This window comes from Aulostomus chinensis, chromosome 23 (assembly GCF_037954235.1).
Source record: "Aulostomus chinensis isolate RoL2024-O1b breed Wild chromosome 23, RoL_Achi_v1.0, whole genome shotgun sequence".
Taxonomy (NCBI): domain Eukaryota; kingdom Metazoa; phylum Chordata; class Actinopteri; order Syngnathiformes; family Aulostomidae; genus Aulostomus; species Aulostomus chinensis.
The window spans coordinates 19,696,591-19,717,758 of record NC_141342.1 but is presented as its reverse complement, the minus strand read 5'-3'; the positions used below and the strand labels follow the sequence as shown (position 1 = coordinate 19,717,758).

Here is a 21,168-nt window from a genome sequence, read left to right as displayed (position 1 = left end):
TTACTTAATAAAATTTAATTATTAATACCAATACTTTAATATAAAAAGTAATAGATACTCGTATTCATCCTGTTTGACTGAACATTAGAAATGTATCATGCTGGCATTATGGAAAACACACTCATCTTACACATCACTTTTCAAGCCAGATAAGCAAACAGATTCCCTTTTCTACTGTCTGGATGCCTTTGGGAGCTACAGACCCCCACAGACAGCTAACTGTGGGTTAGCTTTGCTTCACGGAATGCTTGCAGTGGAGAAGAAGTAGTCTAAGTCAAATACACCTTTCATCAAAGCAATCTTTGCCTGCCGTAAGAGAGCTCGGGTTGTGTTTTGCATTCACTGTGACAAAAACTACCGACAATTAAAAGACGCCGTCATTCTAGAATCAGAGTTAGAGCAAGGGTTACTTCCCTGATGCCACAGAGATTTCATGCAGCACATCAAAAACTTCATCATAACTTTTGTCAGCAAAACAAAATGTTTGTTGATGACCAGGAAAAATAAGTGTTGCTACAAATCATGGCCATCTTTGTTAGAGAAGATTACCTCTGGACCAATCAGGATCCTCCTCTGAACCCGAATATACACCGAGGAGGAACTGCTGGATTTGAAGCTGAGAGAGCCAGGACAGAAGGCATGCAGTTGAACAGGTAAATATCTGTGCGGTATTGTTGGCAGGAGGATCGCAACCCCATACAGTGATGGTGCGGGAATACCATGCCCGCGAGCTGTTTGTAGTTTACGAGTTGTTTTCAATGACTCGCTCACTGCACCATGATGTCTGTTTTTGTAGACAGATTATTGGCTCAAGCTGATTGCTGAGCTCACTTCCTTCTCAGTGAATGGATCTTATCTCATCATCACAAGTACACAAACACAACCAATTTTTAGTGTCAGCATCTGTTCTGTGGGGAGGTTGGACTGAGGCTGGTATGTTACTCTCTCCCACACGCATACCTTATAAATCTCTCAAACGTAGTTGTTATTATTATTATTACTACTATATTCAGTATTTTTATTACAGCTATTTGCTGCAATGAAGTCTCAGTCAACGATTTAGTCCATTGATGACTTTATTTTGCAGTTTCCTTACTGAGCTTCCAGACAAGTCACTTCATTGAAGTGCACACAGGAAAAATGTTAAAATGAATAAATCTACATTTTGTGTTACGAGTGTCTGCTAAACTCTGCCTGACAGGCGCTTCTACATTTATGGCCTACCTTTCTCTGCTCTGATCAATGCCAGTGCAGTTGGTTAAAAGAACAGGGTAACATTTTTAAATAAACATTAATATGAAAATGTGAACACAAACACATACATTCTAACATCTGGATGAATACATTGTGTTTACCCGGTGCAAATACATCAGTAGCAGCACGATGTCCACAGTAAAGCTGTTCTTAAAGGATGATGCTGACATTTTTACTCCTCCAGGTCTTGAGTACTGCAGATTCAGGTTTGAACATTCAGGTCAGATTATAATGTTCCAGCATTTAAGTTAGTTACTGACTGCCAAGATAAATAAAAAACAAAACAAAACTTAGTAGTCAAGCAGTTGGTGGCGCTGCTGAGAGCGATGCCTCACTCTCACTTGCCTCCACTGGGACAATGGACTGTTCAAGTTTAGCGTTCATACACAACAAATGTATATGTGCTGTTGTTAAATTCTGAAGTGTACCATTATAACTTTCAATCTGTAATAATTGTGACTGTTTGTGATCACTGTTTCAGGCATTTGAGTTGTGTAATTGCAAATTTTGCCCTGGGCTCGATCCCTTGGTGACAATAAAATCTCGTTCTTCCTTCCTCTTCCTTTTCAGATGGGAAGGGACCATTACAGGTAAACACTACACTCCCAGTACCAATAAGCCTGTAGGGTCATACCTGTAATTCCGGACAACATTCAGTCAGTTGGCAACAAATCTAAGACTGCAAAAACACATGAACCAGAAAAGCCTCTTTCACTCTGTGGTTTATCAAGTCAGTCAAGGTAAACTACAGACAATGACGTCGCAAACTGAGCGTGGGATTACAATTCTACAATTCTACAATTTCATTTAGCAGACGCTCTTGTCCAAAGCAACGTACAACACAAGCAAGAATTCAGAGTCAGGATTATGATTTGAAATTGGGAACATGTGATGTGAGTTCCAGGCCTTTGTTCTGGTCATAGGTTAATTTGAATTTTGTTTATTCTGTATCTGCTCTAGTACGTGTTGTTATTAAGAGGAACAAGCTTTGTGATCTCTCACGCATAAAGTTAGAGCTCAAACTCAAGTTATTAAAAGTCTCAGGACGTAACAGCATAGCAGAGACTTTGGTCAGCACTGCCAGAGCTGTGTAAGTCACTCCAGTGTGACTTTATTTATCCAGTAGAGATATGCAAAGAATGCTACCGTCACTCTCTTTCAAGAGCACACTGCTTCACACGGTTAGACACATTCCTACCAGGGCACTGCCCCCAGCAGACCCCCACGATGCTGAGGGGACATGAACATATTTGTAGTCAGTCGTTCCAAGGTTTTAAAGAGACCGACTGCAGCACTTCACATTATGTTTTTTTATTTGGTCAAGTTCAGACAAATAATTAGATAATACCTATTTAATTTAATGTCTACGACATTCAGTTGCACTCCAGCACGCTAAAGCTAAGCAAGGCAGCTACAGGTGGCAAATTAAAAGACATCTGTGGGGAAAAAACCCTGCACTGAGGGTATCTGGTGCTCTAGGGGCATTTTCTTGACATCATTTGTCCCCTTGGAGGCGGGGTCACTGCAGACCAATATAAAATTGTTCTGAGTGATCACCTCTCTCTAACAATGACATTTTCTGTCCTATAGCTTTTATTCAAACTGCAATCATCTCAAAGAGTCCTTTGCACTTGTTGGACTTAAGTTGCAGGGAGGCTGCTCAACACTTTCCGACAGTGTTTCCTAAGCTTCTTTCATGGGGACCCCCCATTAAAATTGACCCATTTCCCCACAAGCCTTATAAGATGAGCCAAATTGTGAATGTGTATGTAATTTTCTTTTCAAGCACTCATAAACTGGTGTCTTGAACTCACAAAGATGTTTTTTTTTCTCTATTATGTCTTCGTGACTCTTTTGTCCAAACAGAGGCAGCCATGTTAAGCTTGGAGCCACTAGCAACTGATGATTTACAAACTCTCGAGCTCATTGTCTGCCATAATCCACATCGTCTGTATCTAGCCATATGCTCCGTTATCCAAAAACACTGTGAGTTGAGCTAAGAGCAAACTTTAACCCTAAAAGTTCTACACTCCTGTACGGTTGAAGTAAGCATGACCAGTTAGCGCATTCAGTTCAACGAACTTTCTTGCCCTTGTTCATGGTAGCACAACACAGTCAAACTGATATTGTTTGTTTTTAGCACAAATCAAAGTTATTGTGGATTACTGAGCGTATGGGATAACCATCAGTAATTCAATGGACAGTTTTGCTGTTGTTAGCTGTAAGTCAACATTTGCTTCAGGCTAAATATGTGTGGTTTGCTCTTTCTGCATTTTGTCACAAAGACTTAAAATAGGAAGGGAAAACATCTTTTGGGAGCTTAAGTCACCTTCATTTCAGGTGAAGCTTGCTTTAATAGGCTCTCGTGCCAGCCTTTGGTAGCCACTCAATATTGTATATATTACACAGGCTTCCTTACAAAGGTATTCATAAGACTGTCTTCCTGTCTTTTTAGGATCTGAATGAATATAAAGATTTTCTCATTCTAATAGCAACTTAAACTGCAAAGCATGATATTATTCATCATTTTTTAGTATCCCTTTCTTTGCTTTTTCCCCCTTTTGCACTACATACAGCGCATGCGCCACTTTCCAAGGTCAGGTGTTTCCCTTCACATCACTCTGCAACATGTAACTGTATCCACAGCACTCTGTATGTTCAGGGTCATCCACACACTAAATCACCAGGAAGCTATAATGTACAGTCACAGCAAAACAATTAGTAATTCAAACAGATGAAGAGGAATACACACACACACATACGCACACACACTGCAGCAGAGTGGTGCAGCAGGGTTGCTGCTGCGACCCGTCCCATTTAAGACCCCCCAAGCCTAACGTCCCATCTGACTATGTTCTACATGTCTGAGCTGATAACACCACAACATCACTAAATCCTGCAGGCTATAAAATCCCCTAGATCTTATTAGCATCACAGCAATGTAGCAGGAGAGTCAATCTGTGAGCTCAATGACTTGACAGTAAAGTACAAGACTTACTCCCAAATAGTCTGCTGCCTCCTCCACTGCCATGTTTCTCAGCCTGCAGCTCAAAGAGTGAAACCTGAGCGCTCAATCACTGACTGTAGCAGCTAACCATAGCTAGGAGGCTAGGGAGAGAGGGATGGGGGCGAGAGGGGAGAGTAGGGGGGATTCTATGTGATAGGGAGGGCGAGGGAAAGGAGTGTGTGAGTGAGAGAGAGGGAAATGAGAGAGAAAGAGAGAGAGAAAGAGTGTGGGGGGGCATTATGTCACAGCTAAAAATACCTGGCTAGCAGTGAGAAAGTCCAGAGCACGGGGGGGGTTGTGAACAAGTTCCGGTGTTAATCTCAAACCAGCCCACACTGGAACAACATGGGATCAAAGGACAATGCTCTGAGTGTGTGAATGCGAATGTGAGTGCTCACAACTGACTGCCACTTCTTAAATGTAATAAAACAAAACCTCCTTTCCACAGCAGAAATTAATTCCAATTGTTTAAATATCATTGTGTCTCAAGCAGAAAGTGAAGTTTTTCCATTAGAAACAATAGGGATCCTCACAAAATTAATAAAATGTATTATTTTAACTATAAACATGGATGTGTTCAGACATAAGAAACAAGTAGAGCTGTTGGTTACAGTTTTCATAGAAGATTATGATCAAGATTAAGACTTGATTCATCTTTCATAAAATCAAGGTAAGTGCCAGTTGCAGTTTTCTGAAGCTCAATGCAGCACCTTTGTCATGCCATTAATGCCTGATTTCTGATGGGTGTTTTTGGCGTACCACTGTCAGTGTCCAAAATCTCTCCCTTAGTCACTACTTCCCTCGATGTAGGGGACTAAGAAGCTTTCAACACTTACACAGGTGCAGTGCAGCTCAGTCTCCTCTGGTCTGTCTGATGTTTTTTTCTGCCAACCGGCGCAATGCACGATGGGATATAATGCTTGATTATTGAACATCAGCTGCACGCAACATTTTGTACAGTACAGTGGGATTATCTGATTAAGCTTTTAAGAGCATAATTAGTTCCTTCTATAGATTGCACAGGAATAAAAAATAGCGAGCTCACAGAATGTTAGAAGATGAGGAGTGAGTGATGTCAGACTAGGACCGATTCCGATACTCAAGATTTAGACTTGACTATCATGATATGATTCGATTCCATTCGATTCGATTCAATATCTATCATTTTTGTGATATTTGAGCTATAATCAGGATTAAATGACTGCTTAGTTATGCAACACAGCCATACTGGTATTATATTCATACTTCACACCAAATTAATATATATGCCAATATTTGTGCTATTTATTTCACAGATGCGTACACGTTCAGGGTAACTGTTTCAGATAAATGTTTCCGAGACACCATCAGGTAGTGTGGTTCTGTCACCTTCATCAGGCGCCTAAATCCTACATTTTCAACAACGGAGTAGGGGCGCATATCTTAGAACACAAAAGTTGCGATTGCTTCCGTTATTTTTTTTGCTCATGTCGAGTTAGTGGGTAGTTGACGACTTTCCTTGCGTTTCCTTTGTTGTGGTCCGGATGGCTCATTTTTCACATGTGGGTGATGATATGACGTGGTTGTGGAGAGTAGTCGTAGTCCCACAGTACTTTACTTTGAGCTGACAAAGGTTGCAAATTTCTTTGCTTTTGTGAAGCACATTTGTCCCAAGACTGTTTCTAAATCCGAAATACTGCCATATATTGGATTTTACACTATCAGGTTTTTAAAAAAAGGCTTTGTTATCGCTAATTTCTGGAGTCTGTACCTGTCGCTATTTTGCATCTATGCTCTGCACTCATGACGTGGGGTTAAAGTTCATTGTGTGAGACGAAATAATGAATATTGTTAAAACTTAAATAAAAAAAATCAATATTTGGACGTACAAATTGACATTCGGGAATTGAATTGAGAATCGATCCAGAATTGGTGAATTGATTTAATTGTTTTTTTTTAACTCAACCTGATTTCAGTACAGCCAGAATGCCTGTCTTGATCCTGGCTTTTGGGCAAACCTGTCAAAACTGAAGAAGCAGGCTCATGAAACTGGGAAGCCTATGCCACTTATCGATTCTCACTGACTGCACAAGAAACCAGGATGCTTATTTCACTTGATTACCAACAATCTGAAGAATGCAGACTCAAAGAACAATAAGGAGGTGTGGTACAACACCCATAAAAAGGCCTGCTGATGAGACATCTTATTAGTGGTCTGCGTTCCTATCAGTAAGTACTTACACAAATTTTATATTGATCATATTCTACTGAACATAAAACCTGACCTAATAATTATTTCTCTTTTTTCAGGGAAACCAGTGTCTTCTTTATAAAACACTCAACAATCAAGCGGATCAAGAATGATGGTATGTCACTGAAACAACACCGACTATTGATCTGACTGTTCAAGTTCAAGGGACACAACTGAGCAGAATTTTAGATACACTTTGTAAATCATGGTCCTATCCAGAACAAACACTGAAGAGCATTCAAGAGTGTAACTAGGTTGTGACTGATAGGTTGTGGCAAAGGCAGGGCTGAACTGACTGATTCAGGTTAGTCACTCTATAAAGCTTGAGCTTTTCATTTGATTTGCTTGAAAAACTAAAAAAAAAAAAAAAGATTCATCAATTTTCTTTCAATCAACAAATCATTTGTCAATTAACTTTTAAAATATCTGACTGATTAAAAATGCTCTATCAGATAGTTGAAGGGGTTTGTGGCTGCACACAGATGCTTCACTAAGTGGCAGAGGAGCCCATGCCAACATCCCTCTGAATTTTCTTGTTGCTACAGCTTATAGCTCTGTTAGCAGTGCTGCTGCCAGTAGCAGCTCATCGGATCCCTTTGCCTATGGACTGCAGTGACATCTACCGAACCGGCTCAACCAAGGATGGAGTATACACCGTGTACCCACAATGTCTTGACTCACCTGTGCAGGTTTACTGTGACATGAGTGAGGACAACACAGACAACTCTGCAGAGAAGTGGACGGTGAGGATGGAGCAAAGCTTTTTCAACATCACAATATAAGGCCTACTGCATTTTTCAAATCACTGGAATGTGCAATATATTTACACATTGAATTCCAAACTTGAGAAATCATTCTTGTTGGACAAAAATCGCAGCAATAATCACACCATCATCATTTCAGTAGTTTTCACTTAAAATGAGAGTGATGATTTTACTGCAGGGTTGTATGATTCTGGATTCCATGCAGATTAAACTCTTTATTGTAGGTAAAATCAGATGTTAGTGGGGTCTTTGGCTGATGGAAACGGGTCTTGAGTGACACCGTTCACACTGCATGGATGATCCATTTTCAGAAAGAAATTTTAATTAGCGCAGAGCATTGTTTTCCCTTTATTTCCCCCTACTTGTTTATTTTGTACCTCAGGTCTTACAGCGGAGACAAGATGGAACAGTGAACTTCCTCATGAGGTGGAATGACTACAAAGCTGGATTTGGAAACGCATCTGGAGAGTACTGGCTTGGTAGGACAAGAATTTGTTAGTATGAGGGGAAAAAACATCTTTTCTGCAATACACATAAATGTTCTAGGCTCAAGAGTTATTAAAATCATTATAAATCTGTAGCTTCTTTTATCAGACACATATTTTGTCAATCATATTTGACACTTTTCAACGGACAACTTCCATCTTTGTCTATGTATATATGTGTGTGTGTGTGTATATATATATATGGAAAGCTCAACAGCAATATCATCTGATCATTTATCATTTGTAAGTACAACAGATCTGAGATAAGTTTTCTTTTTCGACACCTGGAAGCCACGCCTGAAACCACTCCCAAATATCCCACGCAAACGTTACTTAACAACCTTGTCACGCATAATGAATTATGTAAAGGAGGAACAGCAAAAAACACATTTCCCATGGTTGCCTACTCTCATTAGTAACGCTGTTCTAGGACTGAATACACTTGCAAATGTACCCAGCCTGATGCAGTAGTTGTTGGTAGGTACATAGTTGGTTCGCAGTCTGCCGACATACAAAAAGAAGCAGCAATTACCCCCGTCATGGACTAGGCACTATTGTTTGTGTTGTGATCCACTTTAGAAAAGGTCACCAATCAGTCAAAGCAACTGGACTTCATGGCCAGGAGTACTGAGATCTGGCATTATGGCCCTTAGAAATAAATTTTCTTTGACTGGCAGGAAAGAGTCCATTGTGTTCCAGAATTAGTGAGATTTTGATTTGTACTGTGGTACTATTATGTTTCAGGTCTTGAGACAATGCACCTGTTGACCCAGGCAAAGAACTACGAGCTGAGGGTCGACATGGAAGACTTTGATGGTCAGAAGGTCTATGCCCAGTACTCTTCCTTCTCTGTTGGTACAGAGGCAAAGGGATACCCGCTACACCTAGGGAACTTTGTCCAAGGAGCAGCAGGTAGGACACATTTCCTTTCCCCTTTAAATGTGAAGCTGTGAAATATTGTGACAAAAAAACTTCTATTGTAACCTGAGCAAGTAATATCTTGGACAAAAGTACTTTTACATTGTGAATGTTTTACAGTATATGTTTTGTAACACAAATCTGTCTGTGGATTTTCCCATCAGGAGACTCTCTTGCAAGTCACAATAGGATGAAATTCAGCACCATTGACAGAGATCAAGATCTACATGCAACCCACTGTGCCAGGACATACGGTGGAGGATTCTGGTTCAGATCATGCTTTGAAGCTCACCCCAACGGGCCCTATGCATGGGGACGTACGATTTATGCCATTGGTGTACAGTGGAAAAAATTTACAGGGTATTATTACTCTCTAAAAACCATGACAATGAAGATCCGTGCCATCTGAGTAAAGAGAGGACTGGACTCCATTATCAGGCTGGTGGTTTAGATCTGCATTCTTATCATTCTAGCTAAAAAGGGAACAAGTTCTTGCTATTTTGCCACTTTGTGAAATCACATTAAATCATTTACAACTGTGATTTCATGGATTATGAAGTGTTATCAATGCAGAAAGAAAAAACTGTGCAATGTATTATTATTTTTGTTTTATTTTTGCTGATGATCAATAAAAAAAATAAAAATCACATGATGAGGTGAAGTAGTATAGAATCCTGAGAGATTTTTTTAATCATCCTTTTCATCATTCACACAGGAACAGGGTGTATTACTGCCCTCTACAGGACATTTTGCCACACATATGACCAGCCTGAAGCTTTTAATAAACAATTAAAAACCCCAGTGATGACTCTAAAAAGGAACGTTTGCTTACCTAACATAGTTGTCCAGTAGGTTGACACTGCTATCCATTGTGAAAACAATCAGACTTAAGATACATAATAATTTCGAAGTGCGGTGAATGTTCTGGTAGGAAAGTGATGACATATAAAGGTGATCAACTGGAACATACCAACACTTGTAATATAATTACAAGTTAAGTGTATTACCTCCAGAACGTATGAATGATGATTTTGTTTTTCATAAAGAAGAGGGATAGGGATGGATCAATCAATGTGTAGGAAACAAAATCTTGGTAAGTATTCACATTTCTATCAGCTGCCAGCTTATCTGCTCTCTGCTCATTAATTTCCAGGTCCTACATCAAGCCCTAGTGGTCTCTGTGTAGCATTGCATCCTCTGCAGCAGCAGAAAAAAAAATATTTTCCCAGTGCCGTAGCAATCCTTAAACATAATAAAGACTTGAGCATCCAACTAGCTCGGAGACAAAAGTAGCATAAGCACAAGAATGTAAGTATAATTTATATTCAACCTATATTAGTCATATACTGTCAATATCAAGGACAGCTTACATAAGAGCATGAGGGTGCTTTCCATTTCTGGAAAAAAAAACAACTTATCATCGCCTTTTGTACACATTATAAAACCAATGGATAGGAAAAGGCAAAAAATAAAAAAAAAGTGTGTGTTCATGTGTATGTTGTCTTGTCCCTGACTGGCTGTTGAGTGCTGCAATCTGATTGGTCACTTGGCTACTGCAGTCTCAGTGTTCTCACAGCACTAGAGGTACAGATGGAGGCGGATAAAAACATGAGGTGCAAACCACAACTCTGCTCTTCCCTTTCACATTTAATGGCAGTAAATATGAGTGACCAAATGTTGTTGGTTAATTGCCTGTGCTGAATCACAGGCCATATTTTTAACTTCACATTCAGACACATACACAGCGCATGAGGAAGCCCTCCCCTTAACTGTTGACAGCTGCAAGCTCTGTCACTCATTACACCTCCTCATAATTGGCTGGCAGACCTGCTCCATTCTGCTCTGACTGGGTGACAGCAGATGACGTTGCTGCTGCTGCTGGATTACAGCCACTTTGTGGATGTAAGGCTCTATGCACATCTGTGTGCGAGGGTGTGTGTTTGTGTCCGTGTGTGCGTCTGTGTGTTTGGTGACTGATAAAAAAAGCATTGGACAGAGCTGAAGAGGAATCAGACACAGCTAGATAGATAGAATAATCGTCGCCTTTAACTGCAGATCTGAAAAACTAGGTTGATTCATAGAGCCATCACCATGAGCTCCATACAACAAATTAACAATAAAGACCAGCTAACCCAGCTACTGTACCACTGCTTGGTTAATCTCCTCTGACAGACGCAAAGCACTGATCATGAATAAATTAACATCTGGCCAAGACCAAAAGCTCACAGAGCACCAACAGCAATGTTAGCTAGAGAGTGTGGTGCATTTGAGTAGCATGATTGCCCCAACAAAACCTGTGTCAAAACATTTACCTCACCTTTACGACTGGCAGATAATTAGCAGTAAATAAACCCTGAGAGTCACTCAAACAGTAAACCTTACTGTATTTGGAAATATTTGATTGGCTACAAATCAGTTGGACAGTGCCTGCTTCTGCTAATGAATATTCCAAAAAGTTCACACATTTTCTATAGATCCTCTAATTCAAATTAGGCTTGGCGATATATCAATTTTATCCATTAATTCAAGTTTTTTGTTGCGGATGATTTAAAAAAATAAAAATTTCTAGTTTTTTTTACTCCTCTTGCTATGGCACACCTTTTGTCCCCCAGGAGCTTCCCTTGCTTTCCCCCTCACCCCTCCCCCCTTTTCCCTGCACACTTACTGTATAGCAGCGACATGGCTAGCGAGAGTGAGAAGTTTGTTTCTAGGAAAGGAGTAGAAGAAGAAGACTAGGAAGTGGATGTTAGTGAGAAAAATGCTTGCTTTTATATGTATGTAAAGATATGAAAAGGGAACACGACCACTGCACATAGCCTTGCTGGCCGGGCAGACGGACGTGGTGAAGGAGCTCGTCGCCCATGGAGCCTACATCAATGCACAGGCTAAACAGTACTAAACTCTCTCTCACACGCACACACATATGCATGTGCACACACACACGCATGTGCACACACACGCTAGGTGTCAAGCAGCATTTCAAGCTCAAGGAACCTTTGACACAGTCGGCAGGGTAAGTGAGGACCATTCAAGCGACCTTTTGGTTACAGGGATATCCTGAACAAACCATCCAGGAGATAATCAGATCACATTGTGCCTTTCGGTCATTGACACTACAATTTATTCTTATCGTCTGATACTGCACTTCAAGTCCCTACTTGCTAAAATATTAGTTTTTCACTCAATGGCCAGTAAACAGGGGCAGCGAGAGGATAAGTATTACATGAGTAGAAGCATTAGGCTTCACGGCTCTTACAGTCCAGAGGCAATTAAGGGAACGGCTCAGTAAATCAATCGAAAACGTACGTTGTGTGTACAATCAGCATGTTATTTCCTCTCTCTGCTGACTCTCAGCCCTCCAGGCCATAGATGCTAAGCTCTGCTAGCCATTTTCACATCCTACAGCCTGTAGATACCGCAGCTCTTTAAGCAAAATAGAAAAATAAACTTGGACAAGTACTGTAAAAGAATTTGTGTTTTTGCTCTCAGTTGCTGCACATCTGAGCATGTTAATGGTCCAGAACCTTAATTTGAGAAATGCTTAAGAACTCACAACAAAAAGCACATCAGCTTACTGGCTATTGCAAGCATTTTTATATTTCTTCAGTGACCAAACGGTACAATTTTTTTGTTCAAACATGGAATCCTTCGTCTTTACAGCAACGACAACCTCATGAGGACTGCCACCAAGTTTCAAAGTAGGTAAACTAGACAGTAACTTGCCATATTAGCCTCCAGGGAGAACATGTCCAACCTCAATAGCTGCTAGTGAACTGAACAACCACTGACAAGAAACAGACTCGACACTACCAGAAATGAGATTAATGAGAAGAGCTTTGTAAAGATTAGGGCTGTTTTGAAACATCGCCGGAGGTTCTTATGTTGGGTTTTAATATTCCTATTTGCCAGAGGTAGTCATTCGCCTTCAATCCTGTCACGACTGAAAATGAAATGTCTGCATTCAATGGATCTAGCTGCTAATGCTGATTAAAAAAATAAAAACAGAATAGTCATCATGTTTTCATGCTGAATAATAGTGTAGTCCCTAAAATATATCAGAACAGTGGTCATTACCTTTTTCAACACAAGTTGATCACTTCTCTAAGTTCTATCATCCTTACTTCATTAAATCTTATCCACAAAAAAACAAAACAAACAACAGTGATCAAATTACCTCATTGGCTGAGGTACATTACACATTATTACCAGAGAGGCTGATAGAGGAGCTCATTTTGTCAGTTTTCCAACACCTTCATGTGTGAAATATTGGCATGGAACCCTTCAGAGATAATTGAGGCGAAAGGCAAAAATCTTTTATGTCGCTTACTTGTAACCTGTTGACTTGTTTTTGATAGCACACTATTCACAGTCTATTCAAACTCTGCTGAAAAAGGTGAATTTTTTTCAACACTCATACAAACCTGATATTGGAGCCAAGATGAACAATTGGAATAGCTTCACAAACATAATTTACCAACAATGGTTTCATAGTAAATGAATGTATTTCCAAGTCTAGTAGTTGATTTATGGGCCCCAAATGTGAAACTTTTTACAGCCCCTTTTTGAAAAGCACTTGAAGAGACTGTCAGTTGCCATGAAGTTGTGGAAAACAGCTACATACATGTAACATGAATGATTCCATTATTAGTTCAATGTCAGTGCTGTCTCCATGCAGCACTGTGATATCAGATACTACCAAGTGACCTTCTCTTTCGGTCACACACATAAACACTTGTGTGAAGTATTTAGTCCCAATGTCCTATGTGATGAACTGTGAGTGTCCAAGCCTGTTGGTTTCTAACTGTCACAGCCGGGAAGGACTCCTCCCTTTGGTTCACCTTCAAAATGTCCGCCACACATTGAGATTACAGCAGAGGGCAATGGAGAAGACTGTCTTCTCACTAAGACACACACACATCCTGTCTCTGTCGTGACTCTCTGCTGGACCTATGCCAAGCATCGACACCTCACCCACTGAGAGCATACGGAGGCTTGAAACATTTCTGTCCCCATTTCCACACAATAAGTCAGTGATGCTCAGATCACGTATTCACTTACATCATATTTGTGTTTCTTGCTGTTCACTGTCATTTTACATTTTTCATCATTCACATCTGGATATGCATCTTTTGACTAAACAGTACATTTTTGCTCGTGGAAACTTAAACACATGGACACTTGAGAGAACTCTTCACATAATTTAGAGGCCCTAGCTCAGACACAGATCAAAATCAGGAGACTGAATTATGCTCAATCTGTCCTTCGTTGTTAAAGAAAAGTCAAATGAATTGCCACACAAATCAAAATTATGTTCCTAGTCCAGGAGTTGTGGATCTCCCTTTAAATAAGGATTAAGGAGAAAAACAAACAAACAAACAAACCTATCCTTATTGTTCAACGCTACCCTGGACAAACTTAGAGGTGCTCAACTCAAGCTAACCTGAAACCAATGGCAACTGTTTAAATGCGCTTAAGAGTTGGTTAGTAGCTAAAGTCAAACTGTTTAAAGATTACTGAGCATACAGATGGATAAATGGGACATGGATTATACCAAACTATGCGCTTGAGAGTTTGTAGCCATAATGTTTTTGGACAGTATTGCTGTTTTTACTTGTTGGTCACCATTAGCTTCCAGCTAATCATATGTGGCTGGCACATTCTGCAATCTGGAGTCACTAAGAAGAAAAATTGCCTATTGAAGTCAAGATATTGATTACTGAGATCTGGAATGGCAAAATACAAAAATACACTCATCAGTGAAGTACAGTTTTAAAATTATTGTCACTCTTGCATTTCAAGCTTTGAACAGTCAAAATGTCTGCCATGAAAATGGCACTTTTGCCTTTATTGATAAACTGATGAGAAAGAATGAAGAACGGTAAATGTTGGTCCTTAAATTTCTACCCCCAGTTTTTGAAATTGGAAACATATGGAAATTAACATAGTTTTTCATTTATTTTCTGGGGGGGGGGGGGGGCAATAATAACTAGAACTCAGCAGGGACTGACAGTTATCTTCAAACATACAAACTAAGGGGTGTTTCATTTCAGTGTGTTGTGATGTCATTGTGCTGAGTGGTAATCTAAATAAAGACAGAGCGCCGATGTTTTCAATAGAATGAAAGAGCCACGTGGGCTGAATCTGCTGAGGTACAAGTGCCTCTATGTGTGTGTGTGTGTGTGTGTGTGTGTGTGTGTGTACATGAATGGAATGCCCCAGTTCTTAGTCCCAATCTTCCGTTGCAGATGAGAGAAGATCGGAGCTGCAAGGCGAGCTACTAAAAGGCCTAACTAATAGCATCCTCTCTCCCTTCAATTTCCTCTATTTTTCCTTCCACCAGTCAGCACTTCCAAATCATCATGCTCTCCTCCATCCAACTCCAGCTCACTTTGTATCCACTAATTCCCCTTCGTTTTTAATTTGATTTCACCCTTTTTTTTAAGCTATCTCTTTCTAGCACCGTGTTCTGTGGGATGGATGGGAAGCCCCTCCACCCTTACTTGTTTCTCTCATCCACCAATCAAAACACAGCATGATACGCTGGCCCAGCAACCCCCTCTGTCAGGGTGAACATAATAGTCTGGTGCCGCAAGGGTGGCATAAAACACCTTTGTAGTCTCTGCATCCCTGTCTCTTGCTGCATCTCTATAGTCCCTATTTCTTCTATCCTCTAACTCGCCTTTACCTCGTCACCTCTTCGTATCCCCTCTTGGTTCTCTACTCTCATCTTCTCTTTACTCCAGCTGTCTTCTTTCTGCCCTGTAATGGACTCATTCTATAATTCATAATGCTCTCTCCGTAGTTAAGTTCCTCGTTTCCGACTTTGTCATCTTTGCTGAGTGCTGTCAGTGCTCCAGCTCAGCAAATCTTCAAATACATGGAAGAGTAGAAGGGAATACTGATTTATTTATTCATTTTTGTATTTTGTGGGTGAAATGATGTGGTCTATGTTAATCATATTATTGACAATAATACATATAGAATGATTGTATGCTAATAATACATATATGGGGATGCCTTTTTTGAGGACACTCAAGGTCACCATACGATGCATAAAAAGAGTTAAAACAGTCAACTAAACAACTAAAAAATATATATATATTTTTAATGATGATCGTGGCTAAAAATGTGAATTCATACCAATTCAAAATCTTAGGAAGCTCTTGGCTCTTTCAAAAGCACCAATTCGTCCTCAGTTGTTTGACTACATATGTAACAATGCCCATTTTTCTTAAGACTATATGCTATCTGAAATATCTGGAATTCTGTTTGAGTGAAAGTCACGAGGGAAAATTGTTCCATGGTCCTTTTTATAATAGCGGAGTCCCTGTCTCCATTTTGTATTGTTTCTCAAGCATATGCATTTTTGCTGAATGCATCTGAATGGATCGAGCCCAGACTACCCATGGGCAGGCATAACCTTGCAGGGTCCCTGGAACAAACCGTCTGTATGTCAGTGTGTGTGCACACTGAGGTAAAATTAGCATATATTGTGTCGATTGTATGGGCGTTTAATCTGCCTTCAAGTAAAATCTGCCCATATCTGCCACTGATGTATCTGACAATGAAGCATCATCCACACTAACCTTTTGAGGAGCTGCCACAGTTGTTTTGAACAGGGTCGCTGTCGTCACACCCGCATCTCCTAAAAGGACTCTAGCCAGTCCAGTTTGGACAAGACCTGAAGCCTGACAGGATGACTTCTCATGAAATAATGTGAAACCAGCCGTCTTACCAGGTACACAAAACAACATCATGAAATATGTATTTAGGCAGCAGGTCTAGTTGGAATGTGGAACAAAGAGATGCAGAAACTCGAGTGCAGAACAGGAAGAACACGTGGGCTTCAAGTATCAATCTTGACAGTGTTGGGGGGATTAATAGGGAACAATGGTGGTCACATGGGACTTGTGTGTGCTTGTACGTATGTCCATACGTCTTTTTGAGGACCAGTTTTATTAATTTGACTGACATTTGGAGGGTTAAAACTTAGCTTCAGTTGGGTTTATGATCAGTTTTTAGCAAAGGCTGGGTTTGGGGTGAGCTCACAGGAATTAATTATCTCAATGAATGTCTTCATAACAATAGAAGTAGGCTATAAAAGTGTGAGTATATGCATATGAACCCCCTCCACCCTGCAGACATGGAAGCAGAAGTGTGGCAGAACAATGCAGCCAGCTGACAGAGATGCAGCAAGGAATGGAAGGGAAGAGAGGGGGAGACAGATAAAGAGAGATAGGGTAGGGTGGGGTGGGATGGGGTGGGGGCAGAGAGGATGAGTGGAGCCTGCAGAAAAAGCAATGATCGAGTCCTTCCCAAAAATAAACCTCAAAAGAAGCAGTGTTGCCATCCCCCTCGCAAATTCTCCTCTCTCCTAAAAATTGTAGAAATCTATGAGAAAGAGAGAGAGCTGTACCTTCCTTGAAACAGCCTGATTAATTCATATCTACAACATTTTCTAACTAATTAACACCTTTATCTAATCACGCATCAAACTTCTCTACTTCTTTTCTGGCCTCTTCGCATTTTCTCAAAACTCTAAAAAAATGATTAGTAAAAACATTATAATAGTATTGGCTGATAGCTGTGGTACAATCCCCCAACCCTCCAACCCTCAGTGTGATATAATCACCACATACCGCAGCCATTTATGATATATTCTGTAATTACCTCCATATAACATTTGCTGCATGATGTCATATTTCTCTAGGCCAACCCCGGTGTTAGCATCGCAATGGGTTCCCTCCAACAAAACCTAATGAGATGTTTGCGTGGGGCGTGGCATTATTGTGGAAAATAAGCTCAAAACGACATGAGGGATAAAACAACAAAATATGAGACTTTGCAAGATCAAAAATGAACACCACTTTGACATTAGAAGCATAAATGCAATAGTTATTAGTACAAAGCTAACTTAGCTGACAAAGCTAACAAACGATCCTGTTTCCTCGATGTATTTGGCATGATGACTTTTAATGTCCACAATGACCTCTGTCTGATTTAGCCATTTGCTAGCAATGCAGTTTTTTAATCACATAAACATTTGCAGTATTTACAGACTGTTAAAGAGATATGTGTCTTAACGTAATCCTGACTCTAAGCTGTTGGTTCTTTCGTGTTATGTTGAGCTTCAACACTGACTCCGGCTACTTTAAACGCCTGAAGTCCAAAATAATGAAGGAAACCAGCAGCAGAAGGGAAATCATGCCAAAACCTCTGACTCAGAGCAGCATTTTCATAACACCTTTCTGCCTCAAAGTCCATTTGGTTACATACACCAATTTGTTGTTTTGCCAATTTCTGTCCCTCCAGGTAGCAATATCTTCCTCCTACACTGCTTTAGAAGGTCAGTTCACATTTGTAGTGCAAATACAAATATCTTTGATAAAGTTTTCTATACGAAAAAGCTTAAAACATACAGGAGATGTTAATACACTAGCATGCATTGCATCTGTAATATGCTAGCATTTAAGCCTTTTAGCCACACCAACAAAATTAAATGACAAAAAATACTTTGTCAAGAAACTCCAGATACAATGTGACACTGTGTGTTGTTTTTTGATGATTTCAAGTTTTGTGTTTGTATCTTGTTGGGGAATTATCCACCAAAGTCAGCAGGCTAACTAACTATCCCCAGTCCATCCAGTCTTGAAGGACCTTTTCTACCTGAACAGGCTAGCTGAGCTGGCCAGCTTGAACTAGACATGGCATGTCAGATCTGGATACTGGAACGAGGGTTCCAATCTAGTTTCCATTCAATAGCTTGAACTGGATCATGAACTCAAGTTGACATAAGATTACACAAGGACAAATAAATTGCTTTGGAATACATTTAAATTGAGTGCATTTTTGTATTATTTTTACTCTTTTAATAGTGGTTTACTGTCATTTCATAACTACAAAAATGTGGATCAGTGCATCTCTGTGATTCATTTTTAAGAAAAACATCAGGGTTTAGGCTGGAATGACTACTCCTTTAAGCTCAGGAGACTTTTATCATCATGGTTACAATAATGACGCTGTGTCCATTCATAGTTACTACAGATTCTAGAGGGCAGCTGTGACTTGAATGTAAATATGAAAGCTTGCGCAACCTATCCTTAAGTTTTTATAAGGACGACAGCCTGGCCAGCCAACTGGACAAGCGAAGCAGTTAATCAGTCAATCAGCAAGCAGCGTGCCAGCCAGACTCTTAAATGAATATCAGCCTATCAAAGGTGCAACCGTATATTTACCTTCCAAACAACCCAGCATGACAAACTGCAGGAAACACAACTTTCTTCATGTTGTACAGCTTAAAAGCATAGCACAGATTGTAATTCAATAGCACTTGTTTGTTTGGAGCTTACAGTTAATGGCTCTGATAGAAGCTACTCTGTGCACTGGTCTCAGCGGTGCCTGTAAATTATGGTTTATGTTTACTAGCTTCTTGAAAAAAAAACATCAACATACTGTATTTGTGGAGCCTGGAAAGTCCTATTAGAGGAGATTCAAACAAAAACAGAAGTGATCATTCACACCCATGGCATAAAATAATTTAAGTATGTGTGTGTGCAAGCCAAAAAAAGGAATATGTTATCACTAGCAATATATTCTTCCAGAGCTGCTTGTATATTTCAATTTGCACTTATAAGAAAAAGACAACATGTGAGAGAACAAACAATTCTCCCTTCTAATGTTTATGCTAACCTCTGCTAGCTTGATGTATCCTCTCATTCTTATGGCTTGATGGAGACAGAGCCAAAAGCAAAATATGAGCCCATTAAAGCCCCAAAACACCAGGAATTTATGAACATAATCTCCTTTAAAAAAAAAAAAAAAGTTTTCAGGAAAACTTTGAAAAAATGTATTAAAACCAATACTTCTCTGCCTCTACAAGTTGGTAGCAGGTATAAACATGAAATGAAAAGCTGAAATGTTTCACTTTTATGTAAAATGACTTCCCTTTGCCTTTCTGTCCATTAAGTGCGTTATTAAAAAGCTGCTATTCAGGCTGATGGAAGAACTAGATTAACCAAACCGAGTGAAAGAGACAACTTCAGAGGCGTTGGAACCTTATTTGAACCTAAGACAGCGTTTCTTGCTTCCTTCAGTCTTCAGCTAACTTATGCTACATAGATCATTGCAACAGCTTTCTACATCATGCACACTGATCACATGAATCTCATGGTGAATTATTCCAAGAGAATTCAAAGACAAGGAGAGTGCACACAAGATAAAGGCCACCTCTAGTTTCATATCTGTAAAATCTACAGTTTAAGAGGAGCATAGGAAGTTAGGATAAACTGAAAGACACGATAGACAAAAAGAATGAGAAATAGGATGGAGAGAGGTTACGTAAGCAAGGAAAAGAAAAAAGTAAAGGCAGTGACAAGAGCCGAGGATGGAGAGATTATTTTTGCTCCATGGTGCCAAGAATCAGCCTGGGGCAGACAGTGTTATAGATTTACCTTGAGTGAGCCCAGGATAGCCGATACCCCCCTACGACATTACGCTACAAACACAGAAAGTGCTGATGTCACCATACAAACAAAATACTACTGAAACACTTTCTCCTTACCTGTTGCCTTGTAAAACATTAAGGCACCATCACACAGGATACATTTTCAGCACAGTGTGCTGCCAAGGTCAAACCTTCAATTCATACCCACATCAAGCTGATCCTTTAAATCATGATCATTCCTTAACCTTCATCAACCAGTGGTCCATAAACTTAAACAAAGTGCCTGTCAGATCCTGAGACGGTGTCTCTCTTGCGCTGGCCAGGTATGTGCAGGTGATATATTAGAGTCAAGGTTTCATTCTCTGCCCTCCGCACAATCACTTCCTTCACTTAAAGTGTGCAAGAGCATGAAGGCCTTTAAGGAGACGCAGCCTGAAGGTGGGCGCCGTTATTACCATTTGTTTGACTGATCTCTCAGAGACAAGAGAGATCAGGGACGCAGCAAAACTGCAGGACAGCACAACAGGCTTGTTGCTATGCCTTTGAATAATTATCACTTTTTATTCACTGATTCTTACACTACTTTCTTTTTCTCTAGGTCCAGCTAACATAAAAATAGTTCAAAATTCTTATCATAGAGTGCCGCCAGGATGACATTTTTATTGGCCAACTCAGACTTTAGCCTCATCATGGGTTCCCTACATCCAAAACTACTGGGATTTTTACACTGGATCATTGCCAAAAACAAACTCCATGGCAATCAAACGTTTGAGACTTCACTTTGTTTTTTTAAATTGCTTAATGTAAAAACAGAGTTTATTCAAAAGAGTGAGACTAAATTCCGTGTATGTATTCAAATATGTGGCTAATAAAGCTGATTCAGATTCAAAATGGGGTTTACCCACTCACTCTTGACCAATACCGCCATTTCTGTCAAACTTTTCTATTGCATACAGTTTTATTCGCGGTGTTTAAGTATTTCACCAGCTTCACTGCCGATTACAACTGTTAACTACTCATTCAAATCTGAAAAATTTTGAGATCATTCGTGCAGTTTTTGGTTATTT

The 21,168-nt window shown here is 39.9% G+C and overlaps 2 protein-coding genes across 3 annotated transcripts in view; one reads left to right on the top strand and one right to left on the bottom strand.

The window, feature by feature from the left end:
* The window catches only part of LOC147239949 (ankyrin-3-like), a 95,524-nt gene that overhangs the window by 70,873 nt on the left and 3,483 nt on the right, over positions 1–21,168 (bottom strand). The gene's annotated exons all lie outside the window — the stretch shown is intronic.
* LOC147239950 (microfibril-associated glycoprotein 4-like) lies at positions 912–9,311 on the top strand. Its single transcript, XM_086195063.1, has 8 exons — positions 912–933; positions 1,825–1,844; positions 6,217–6,469; positions 6,551–6,606; positions 7,037–7,234; positions 7,638–7,734; positions 8,485–8,652; positions 8,823–9,311. The coding sequence occupies exons 4-8, from the start codon at positions 6,601–6,603 to the stop codon at positions 9,065–9,067; spliced, it is 714 nt and encodes a 237-aa protein (XP_086051189.1). The 5' UTR covers positions 912–933; positions 1,825–1,844; positions 6,217–6,469; positions 6,551–6,600; the 3' UTR covers positions 9,068–9,311.

Coding starts and splice junctions, on each gene's coding strand:
- LOC147239950 (XM_086195063.1), top strand. Junction 7,735..8,484: donor ATCTGGAGAGTACTGGCTTG/GTAGGACAAGAA, acceptor ATTATGTTTCAG/GTCTTGAGACAATGCACCTG. Junction 8,653..8,822: donor CTTTGTCCAAGGAGCAGCAG/GTAGGACACATT, acceptor TTTTCCCATCAG/GAGACTCTCTTGCAAGTCAC.